Raw genomic sequence first — 10824 nt, forward strand, 5'->3', positions numbered from 1 at the left:
ATTTAAAATATATGAGTATATCCTAACTAAAAAAGGTAAGTAGAGTATCTCGCGGTCAAAGCACTTAGTGAGATGTTGAATGCTTGCGGGGTGGCCGTCATAGTCAGCCGTAACCACCATGAATTCGAAGTTGCCCTCGAGGTCTTGCCGAGGGTTTACAGGCGCCTTGTGCGTTCAGAACCAGCCAGAGCATCCGCCTGGGTGGGGGGCGGCAGCGGGTAAGGGCTAACTACGAGATAGATTTATCGTTCTGGAGGAAAAATTTCCAAGCCATCTCGGCCTTGTCGCACACAGCGTCAGTTTGCGATTTGTATTCTTGTGTAGTGGATGAGACTCACCTCCTCAACGGCATCGTATGAATAAACCCAACCCTGGGCCTGCGGATCCAGCCTGAGAAAGTTAACACAGCTCGATTATAAGGGATAGTAGTGTTGTTTTACCAATAAAAGGGATAACCTGGCAGAGGTTCTTCAAGTTGTTCTTCCAGTATTTTTGTCGCGCTGCTGCTGTTCTAGGCCGTCTCGAAGATGGTTGGTATGTCTCTGTAGATTCTAATTAGCGGCCCTGCTGCGTTGGCGCCAGTATGCAATTACCTGTCTGAGGCCCCCTTTCACCATTGCCAAGGAGCGTGGCTTCCGCAGATGCTGGTATATTTGGAGGAGGGCTGGGAAATCCGATTTGTCATGTGCTTTGGCAATGAGGGTGCCGAGAACTGCTGCATCCTCCAGGGCTGAATTGGCTCCTTGCGCGATATAAGGCAACATTGGATGACTGTGGCTCGGTCAGAGTCTATCTCAGACACAGGGACAAGACAGTACAAGACCAACCAAGCGTCGCCCAAAAATACAATCGTTCCTTTCTCATCGCACCACGAATCCATTTCCGTGTCTGCAATTTCCAGTCAGCCTAATAGTCCAGGTTGTTCGGATCCCAAAACGAAGCAAGGCTCACTGTTCATCAAGCGCCACTTTTGAACTTCAGGAACAAGTGCTAAGAGGCGCTGTAGACTGCCAGGGAAGACCATCAGTGGCTGAGTTATTAATTGCTGTTCCGGCAAGGGACTCACAGTGGATCCCAGTCACGAAAAAGTTCCCTCATCTGACCAATATCGCCAGGGGCTCTGGCTACATTCTCAGGAAGATCGTCGGGAATGAGAAGCATGATATTGATCATCGTGTTGTTGCGCAGTGGGTAGTAAATGGCATGACAGTCAGGCCCGACCCAAAGGTGCACTCGAGGTTTCGAGACGAACTCTCTCAGATTTTCGTCCTCGATCATGTCGGTATTCAATACAATGCGATAAGCTAAATCACCTGTGGGCAGCGGCGAACTCATTGTTCCTGAGGAATTGGGGGTGAGCTCTCGACCATAGGTCTATGATTCATTAGCAACCTGACCACATATTCCACCCGGTGTCGCATTTTCCGTAGGACTAAACTCACCATCAGCAGCGATAATCAAATCACCCGGAACTTCGTTGCCATTGGCGAGTGATACTTTTGAGCCCTCAAAATCATAACTGGTAACTGTTGCGCCAAACCTGAACCTGACACCAAGCTCTTGGGCACGTTCAAATATGGCCAGCTGCAGGTCCGCACGGTGCATGTCCCAGAATGGCGCTCCATACTTGCAAATCATCTCTTTCCCAAAGCCATTGCGTCTACCAAGTAATTTGTCTCCCTTGTAGGGTAGAATGGTGAAAACCTCCGGATTTGTTGCGACCTTTTCAAGCCTGTCTCCCAGGCCCCAGCAGAGCAGCAGTCTGGTCGTGTTCGGGGTGAGTTGAAGGCCTGCTCCTATCTGATTAAGTGATTCGTCGTGTTAGTCTCTTGTGATGGGATCTGGTTGATTGACCATGCAGTCTACTTACTTCTGCCAACTCTGGAGCGGACTCGAGTACAAGGACATTGTGCGAAGGCGCGGCGGTTTTGAGGGTTAGGGCAGTGCCAAGCCCACCAAGTCCGGCCCCAACTATAACGATATCCATCTCCACGATCTATGCGTACAGGAGTAACAGTAGTAAGTAGTGGATGAACCTCTGTATCCTGAAATGTACAGCTCGCGATACTGAATATGTAGTCAGCTTTACTGTTTATTGGAATTGAAACTTCCGCGGAGTTTCCGGACGTCGTCCATGTGGATGTGTGTTTCTCCGTCTAATCGCTGTACGCTATAATTTTTAAGAATACTTGAAGTAGGATCCAAGCAATTGAGCCTGTTGGAAAGAAGCACAGTGATTGGAGCACTGCAATTGGGTCCACAATGTCATCTCCAGCGGACAGTCTACGACGGTCGGAATCTCCGCGAGCCAATCGTTAACGATGTCTTCGAGACTGAACAGGGGGTTTTCCCAATAGAAGCTCATGGTATCCCGGCACAAAACAACGGATTATATGAATATGGAGGACGCACAAAATCGAGCGAACATAGCTACACTGCATTCTAAGTCCGCCAGCAGCCGTCATGGTGTCAGCTACTGCGCTCATTGTCGAACATACAGCTTGTCCTTTCACTGCTGACACTGTTGAACTTGAGCCCTTGCGCGCAGTTGAAGTTCTCGTAGAGCTCAAAGCCACCGGTGTCTGCCACACTGATGTTGCTGTGCAGCATGGAAAGCTCCCAGGCGTGTTCCCGGTTGTGCTTGGGCACGAAGGTACAGAATAGAAGTTGCACCCAACAATGGATGATGCTGTTGAGCTGACAACACTTATAGGCGCAGGTGTCGTACGTGCAGTAGGACCCGACGTTCGAGATGTTGAAGTGGGAGACCATGTTCTTCTCTCGTACTCCTATTGCAGAGAGTGTCGCAGTTGCAGGAGAGAGCGCCCGTATCAATGTACTCAAATGTTCGAGCGGAACTTTGTCTCGAGAGATCCTGGCCGATCACAATCAGTGATGTGGAACGGTACTCCCATCCATGCATCTTTCTTCGGGCAATCCTCTTTCTCCAATCCTGCCATTGTCCACGAGGAATGCTGTGTGCGAATCGACAAGAAATACCCTCTTGAAATTCTGGCGCCACTCGGATGCGGTGTCCAGACCGGCGCCGGCTCTATTTTCAATGTGGTGAAGCCAATTGAGAACGACATACGATCACTGGTCGTTTTTGGCATTGGAGGAGTAGGAAGTGCTGCGATTATGGCAGCTCATGCCCTGCACATTGACAACCCCGAGCTTCTCACCATGATCATTGCGGTCGACATGCAACAGGATAGACTGGCACAGGCAAAGGGACTAGGCGCAACCAACGTCATACACTCTTCCAATATCGACGACGTTGTAGCAGGAATACACCATATCACAGCTGGAGGAAGCATTGACGCTGCAGTCGATTGTACAGGGGCTGTGTCTGTCATCAATGCCATGGTCGGTGCCCTGGGCGCAGGTGGTACTGCAGTGTCGGTAGGAGCAACAGCAGCAGCTGCCGAGATGTCCATTCAGGTTTTCCCATTCATCAATGGTTGCAAGAAGTATCAAGCTTCGAATCAAGGCAATAGTTTGTCGAGGAAGGTGAGCATCCCCCCTTCCAGTCCAATGCACATGGTTTTCGCTAAGCACAGTTGATTTGTTAGTTTCTGCCCCTCTTGGCCGATCTTTATATGAAAAATCAACTTCCCATCGACCGATTGCAAAAGCAACACAGACCGTCGGAAATTAACAAGGCCGTCGAGGACATGCTCGAGGGCATCACTATGAAACCTGTCATCATATGGAGCTAATTCATACTCCCGGAACCCTCGAAAAGGCCGAAATAGTTACTCTCGCTGGTTATTGTCACGGCGCTGCTCGCCGTTGACCGTTTGACATACTACTTGCCGTTGACTGTTTGCAACTTTATTCTTGAGTAGAAAGATGTATGGGATAGTTCTTCATGGAACTCCTAATGGTAAAGACCAATCATCTATCCTTCCAGTCTTGCAGATACTGATTCCTAATGTCTCTTATAGCAAATTTTGCTGAGAACGCAAGCGCTACTGGACGGAGCCTGGGACGTGTACTTGACCAGCTAAAGGACATGTGCAGGATTTTCCTCTTTGCTCATGTATTATATGTATTATACAGGCTTTCTCCTGTTTATCTATTAACATTGCTTTTTAAGTCCCTTTGATAACGCCTCCAAGTCACCAACATGAAGCAAATCGATACAACCAGACCCAATCCCGCCAAACCAATTCCCATATACAATGAACCGCGATAACCCCTGAGGACATCACGGCCGCCATCATTAACGTGTAAATCGACGGTACCGGCGAAGCCTAGACCAAGGGAGATGGAGTAGTTGACGGTGGTGCTGACGAGGGAACCGGCGAGACCTTGGTGTTGACGGGACATGGCATTGCTGAGGATGAGAGTGCCAGATGGGAAGGACATGTCCCTATCACCTTGTTAGTCAAATCAATGGATGGTTTGGTTCAAAGAAACTTACATCCCCCAAGACAAAATCAAACTGACAACAAACGTCTGCGCCCAGTAAGTCTGATCAACAGGGACTGTGGCGAATATGGACAATCCAGCTGTGAAGAAGGCCATAGCACAGAACATAATGACACTTGGGGAAACACGACCAAGCAAGAAGCTAGTCACTAAAGCCGCAACAGCACCGGACGGAGCCGCGGCCACGTATTTAGTTATGGTGAGCAGAGGCGTATCACCCTTGATAACCTCTAAGAACTGAAAGAAATAGTAAATTATAATACCGAAGCTAGACCATCCAGCAGCAATGCAACCAAGTACCCATGCCAGATCACCAGTGAAGATGGAGCGGGGAAGCAACGGACAGATAGCAGTGCATTCAATCAGACCAAAGACAGCGAGCAGGACAAAGCTGATAATGAGCAGGATGTAAGTGTATGGATTCATCCAGTCAACTAGAGCTGCTTGATTCCATGCAAAGTTGAGCAGGATCAGAGCAGAAATACCTGTGGTCGCTCCAAGAAGGTCGAGTTGGACCCAGAATGAGTGGTTATCCATGAATTTGGACTGAGGAGTGCGAGGGATCACCAGAACACCCAAAAATGCCACTATAAAGCACACAATACCCATGATCCAGTACGCCCAGGGCCACCATACATTCTGGGCGAGAAGGGAAGCAAAGACACCACCGACAACAAACCCACTGGGCGCGGTGGCCCCGAACAGACAGAAGATCATCTCCTTCCGCGTCCCGGGGGGATATGTCCGGCCCAGGATAGCAAGGGCATTGGGCAAAGCCATGGCAGGACCTATTCCTTGAAAGGCACGACAGCAGTCAAAAAATATCTGACCTGACCAGATGCTGAAGCCAGCCAGAAGCGACCACAAACCGAACCAGGCGAATCCAGCAATGAACATGAGCCGATGACCATATACATCACCTAGCCGGCCAGAAAAAAGGATGAATGTGCCCACAGTCAAGCTGTAAGCAGCAGTAAACCAACTGAGCTCGCCTGCGATGGAAGTACCGAAACTGGAGCCGATGAGGTATACTGGGGGGATGGACAAGGCAAGACCGGCTTGAGTCATGAATTGGGCCATGCAGACGACGGTCACAAAGGGAATTTCTTTCCAGATCGTGTTCGGGGGTGCGATGGAGGATTGGGAGGTGTCTTGCTGGGTGAGGGCTTCGGGGTCATCTTCGTCTGAGACAGTCATGATGGTGGATGAATATGGTGATTGATGCTGTGATGTAAATATAACAATGGCGAAAATATATTATAGAATATAGTATTTTTATATCTATATCTATTTCGATGGTTGCCACAGGACCTTATAAGCTCTACAGTGGGAGAGGCAAATACTGCCCTTACCCTCGTATTACGGTATTATTCAGACATTCCGTCGGAGAAAGCAGATACTGTCGGAGTTGTTTTAATTCCCGACGGATATACGGATATCAGTACAGAGCATGCTATTGGGCTTCATTAAGCCTTGTATTCATCCATGGCTGAGTAGTCTGGGCAGCCTTTCCATCTTGATGAGATGGTTTGCCTTAGACACACCAAACTCATGTGCAGTTTTTTGAGAAATTGTGCTTTTCTTCATATTGGAGTGCATTAAGAGCCTTCTGCACCTTGGCCTTATATTTATAATAGTTATTAGACATGGTGGTGGTTGAAAGAAAGATGTGTTTAATTGAGAATATGGAATTTTATCTAACTGCTTGCTGGGCTGGTGGGGTCGCGCGTAGCTGAGGGGTCAGTTATCCTAAATCATGGCTAATGAATTTACGAATTTACGAATTATAAACCCTAAGCTCATTGAAAACAGGCTCAACCTGGCATGAACTGTACCAGCACCTCTCATCATTCCAATCAGACATCTGTGGAAGTGTTATATCAATGGGAATATTAGCTACTGATGTAAACATAAGTCATAACACATCATGAACTCTTTATCTCCCCATCTCTGCGTACACCTGCCACCCTCATAATCTAGTCTCATACTCTGCTTTCCTCGTTCCAATTCAAATCTTCATCGACCACATCCAGGCCCGCCAGAGATCCTACTGATGTAGTTGAGGAAGCATTATTCCAGTGACTGTCACGGGCTCGGACCAGTAGATATTAACGAATTGATATTCCTATCTAAACTAGTGTAGCCATCGACGAGAATATCGAATCTGGGGAGAAGAAGAAAGAGGAAATCTATCTAGAAGACGAAGGGGTCTTATAGGCGTTTGTGTGATCTCACTAATGTTCCGTTTGTCTTCATTGCACGGTTGGCGTTGTTTGGCATGTTGATGTCGTTTGTCTATATCGGCGTCAGTGCAGCGTTGGGCCGTCACAGTGACCCTGGCTGGGTGCCTGGAATCAGTCTGGTCTTTTAGCATATGTTGGCATGCACCTGCTTTCCTGACTGCAATGAATTGTGATTTGGATAGCCGCTGGATAACTCCCTGTTGTATGGTGGGTCGGGTGGGACATTTGGGGTGGTCTGCTGGGAAGGGGCCACAACAATTGGTACAGCATGGTTCCAAAGTTTCCTCATCATTGGGAGAGGAATGGATCTCTTAAATGTGGTCTCTTTTGCTGCAAATGTGGCATCTGAGTGTGCGGGTGCAGGTCCGGGGGTTGTGGTAGTCCCAGCACTGTGTACATTGTTCAATGTCACGGCCACTCATCTCGGGCGCATTCCAGAGAGATAACCGCTGCGTCAGGAGCAAAAGACTAGGATACTAAGCCTGTCGGCTTAGTACTGCGCTCACTTATATAGTTAGGTGGTTCATGCCGTTACATTCAATGCGAGCTTGGGGGAGTTTTCACTTAATCTGGACATTTCTGCCAAAGGGGTGGGTCCATTGAGGCACTGTGCAGGCCTGGTCTTCAGGAGTGGCCATGATGAGAGTGTTGGAGTGTGGGTTCTTGCTTGACTGATAGAATTTCAGAGAAGAGAGGCCTGTCTGCAACTTGAATTCATCTAAAGCTGTATGGTCACTAACAGGCACCTGGGCCCCATCATATCCAGTGTATTCTAGCGGTGCATTTGGAAGGACAAAAATAGCCCATTCTTGTTCAGCTTTGACCTTGGCTCCCTGAATGAGGCTCTCCAGGGTCTCCCTGTACTCCATGAGGAGGTGGAGACCCAGGCCGTCCTTGGGCCATATTGCCAAGCCAGAGGGCACCTGTTGGACCTCTTTCACAGCTGCGAAACGGGTCCTTTCCAAATGTTTCCTCAGTAAATCCATAGTGGCGTATGGGCTAGCCCGGCGGGCTGGGTGATCTGTAGGTAGACGGAGAAAAATGCAGGGGGCATCTCAGGTTGTTGTCACGGGCTCGGAATAGAAGATAATAACGAACTGAATTCCTATCTTGACTATTGTAGCCATCAACGAGAATATCGAATCTGGGAAGGAAAAAGGAGAGGAAATCTATCTGGCGAGTGCAGTCTCTATATAAGCCTTTGTGCGATGCGGCTTGAGCCCTTGTTTGTCCATATTGCTTGTATGGCATCTTTTGGCATGTTGGCAATGTTTGTCTGGTCGTTGAGCCGTCACAGTTGTGGTGGCTTGTAAGTGGACTTGGATGGGTTTGGGTGTGCCTTGGGGGCATTGGGCGAGGTTCTTGTCGCTTCAGCATAGCTGTTGTGCTTAGAGGGTGGGGGTTGGTGGCTCTCTTCCTCTTTAGCAGGGTGTCCAGTTGCTAGGTTCCTGCTAAAATTGAGGACCAGGGCCCTGATGTCCTTCCCCAAGGAGGCAGCTCCTTGCAGACCTCTCTCTTCCCAAATCCCCACTTTCCGGCTAACTGTAGAGGCCAGCCCTAGGACTTCATCTCCTGTAGACTTTATCCGTGCTGTTCGCGATGCCACTGCTGCAATGTGGCTTTGGAGTTCGAGGCCCAGTTGGTTTTGGGGGGATTCATGGGCAGGAAATGTTTTGGCGGTGCGGAATGGCAATATGTCTCAGACTGTATACAGGTGGCCAGCGCCGTGACAGTTGTTGGCACACACTTCACCTTGGTTTTGGTGGCCATGTAATCAATCTTATTCTTGGAGAGTTGCATGAGATACATTAAAAGAGCGTGCTGCTTCACAAATTGAAGGGATTTCTTGTTTCTTAATAGCCTGAATAGCTAGTAAGATCCTACCCTCTTGCTCTATTACTTTTTGAGAACGTTGAGAGCAAATTGGTGGCATAGTGGGTGGTTGAAGAAGGAAGGCCTAATTAATTGACGTGTTTTGCATCGGATGGCCGGGCCGCTTGTGAAATACGTTAGGCGTTCTCAACAGTTTTTTTTTTTTTTAAAAAAAAAAGAATGTGAATTAACAAGCTGCTTTATCTTTCATGTGCCAATGTGGAAATTAGAAGCCATGTTTCTCAAATTCACGCTCTGTCCATTGCCACAATTCCTCTGCCTTATCCCCATCATTCATGATGTCCGCCCTGTCCGCCTCCTTCATGAACGGAATATAGTATGCGCCATTTTTGACTTCATCGGAATTGGCGGTACTCGCCCAAAGTTGGTTCAGCGCGCCTGCGGGAACATCAATTGATGTCACTCTAGTGATCTGGCTGAAGATGAATGATAAAATAGGGTTTGCTGTCATGTTGCTACCGATGTTTGTCTGCACAAGTCCCGGGTGTAGGGCTACAGACTTGATGTGGGGATACCTCTTAGCGTGGGATTTCGCGAAGTATAAATTGGCGAGTTTTGACTGGCCATAACGGGTTATGGTGTTGATTTCGGTAAGTGGTGTGTTCATTTGGCTGAGAGGAAGGCCGCCCTTTGGAGTCGCTCGATATATCTCAGAACTCACGTTAACGATCCGAACGTCATTTCCGGAGTTTTCTTTACCGGCGGTTTTATCGAGTATCGGTAAAAGTAGTCGAGTAAGAAGTGCTGAGCCTATGTAATTGGTGCCGAATTGAATCTCATAACCTTCCGTGGTCAAACCTGGTGGACAGGCAAAGACACCAGCATTGTTGATGAGGACATCGAGACGGTCATTTTCAGTCAGGAAAGCGTCTGCTGCCGATTTAATGGAGGAGAAAGATGCGAGGTCCATTTCGAGAAAAGTTATAGGTGCGTTGGGAACCTCCTTTTCGATATCCTGGATCGCTTCTTGAGCTCTCTTGATGCTGCGAGCACCCATATAGATCCTCGTTGGGTTGTGCTTTGCCAATTGTTTTATGCTTTCTTTCCCTAGGCCATTGTTGCCTCCAGTCACCAGGATGATCTTCCCAGATAGGTTGGGAATGTCTTTTACAGGATCGAAGGTGTGACTCTTGCCAAAGAGAAAGGACATTGTCAGAGAGAGTGCTGTTTTATCGAATTCTCCAGTTAACTATAGACATTCGATGCAGTTAAGTAGTTTTTAATATGGTTTTTTCTTTAGTTTATTGATTAGTGAACATCCCGAAAAACACACTGGGCCCGAGGTGGCGATCCCGAGCGTCTCCCCGTCGGACCTTGAATTACCCCGTCGGACCTTGAATTGCCCCACCCCCAGTACTTATAGTCGCGGGTATAACCCTCGGGAATCTTCAATGCAATAGTACTCACTTGTTCTTCTATTACAGTCCCGCAATAAAAATGAAAGCTGTGGTCGCCAACCGATATATGGTGAGGCAACTCATCAATTTCGCATCTGGCTCTTCGTTCGGTCAATGTGCACGAATCACGGATATCCCCTTTCCCCAAGTCGATGATGATGAGATACTCGTCCAAGTGCATGCGGTTGCACTCAATCCAATCGACTTCAAGAGTGTCGACTTCATTTCTCCAAACAACAGTGTCATTGGCTGCGACTATGCTGGTGAGGTGACCCAGGTTGGAAGTAAAATGGTGGACCAGTGGAAAATTGGCGACAGGGTAGCAGGCTTTGTCCATGGTGGCCAGTACCTTAACATCGGCTCGTTTGCTGAATACCTGAAGATCAATGGAGAGCTAGCCTGGAGGATACCCGATACAGTGACTGATTCCGAAGCTACAACGTACGGAGTTCCAGCAGTCACTGCAATGCTTGCACTTGCACATCTTGATGTCCCCTGGGAAGATATTTTGACAATCAACTTCTCTATCGCCTGTCTATTTACCCTAATGGTGGAACATCAAAATTGCCTGGAAATTTCAATTGAGAGAAACACGTCTTTTTCACGCGTCAATCGACCGATAGGGGCCTTCTGGCACCTATAAACCACCATGGAGGCTCTGAGACCCCGTGGTGGTGGTATATCACACGCGTCACCCCCCGGAGTGGGCAACGTGGCCTCCCAATTCGCGGAAACACAAGATATGCCAGTCACCCCAACGCCAACCCGCTGGCGATCTGGGAACGCGATGCAACCTGGAATTAATGAAGGCAGCATGGAGAGTATGAGCGTGGATGAAAATGAAGGCCAGGAGCGCG

General features: G+C 48.4%; 4 protein-coding genes across 4 annotated transcripts; 1 reads left to right on the forward strand and 3 right to left on the reverse strand.

Annotated features, from left to right (window-relative positions):
• Positions 1–2: 2 nt before the first annotated feature.
• ASPGLDRAFT_1496110 (uncharacterized protein) lies at positions 3–1987 on the reverse strand (the record flags this gene model as incomplete). Its single annotated transcript, XM_022542054.1, has 9 exons — positions 3–26; positions 339–390; positions 441–511; positions 594–771; positions 828–888; positions 952–1007; positions 1067–1340; positions 1443–1800; positions 1871–1987. 9 exons carry the CDS (start codon positions 1985–1987, stop codon positions 3–5), a joined length of 1191 nt encoding a protein of 396 aa, XP_022399285.1.
• A 476-nt stretch (positions 1988–2463) lies between these two features.
• On the forward strand, positions 2464–3735 carry ASPGLDRAFT_175314 (NAD(P)-dependent alcohol dehydrogenase; the record flags this gene model as incomplete). Its single annotated transcript, XM_022542842.1, has 3 exons — positions 2464–2653; positions 2714–3510; positions 3573–3735. 3 exons carry the CDS (start codon positions 2464–2466, stop codon positions 3717–3719), a joined length of 1134 nt encoding a protein of 377 aa, XP_022399286.1. The 3' UTR covers positions 3720–3735.
• A 339-nt stretch (positions 3736–4074) lies between these two features.
• Positions 4075–5670, reverse strand: ASPGLDRAFT_175316 (MFS transporter; the record flags this gene model as incomplete). Its single annotated transcript, XM_022542843.1, has 2 exons — positions 4427–5670; positions 4075–4375 (listed from the first exon to the last, which is right to left on the reverse strand). The coding sequence occupies exons 1-2, from the start codon at positions 5629–5631 to the stop codon at positions 4075–4077; spliced, it is 1506 nt and encodes a 501-aa protein (XP_022399287.1). The 5' UTR covers positions 5632–5670.
• Positions 5671–8735: 3065 nt separating this feature from the next.
• On the reverse strand, positions 8736–9789 carry ASPGLDRAFT_49392 (uncharacterized protein). Its single transcript, XM_022547095.1, has one exon. It carries the CDS (start codon positions 9718–9720, stop codon positions 8776–8778), a length of 945 nt encoding a protein of 314 aa, XP_022399288.1. The 5' UTR covers positions 9721–9789; the 3' UTR covers positions 8736–8775.
• Between the last annotated feature and the right edge of the window lie 1035 nt (positions 9790–10824).

The sequence above is a fragment of the Aspergillus glaucus genome (assembly GCF_001890805.1).
Source record: "Aspergillus glaucus CBS 516.65 unplaced genomic scaffold ASPGLscaffold_15, whole genome shotgun sequence".
Lineage (NCBI taxonomy): Eukaryota > Fungi > Ascomycota > Eurotiomycetes > Eurotiales > Aspergillaceae > Aspergillus > Aspergillus glaucus.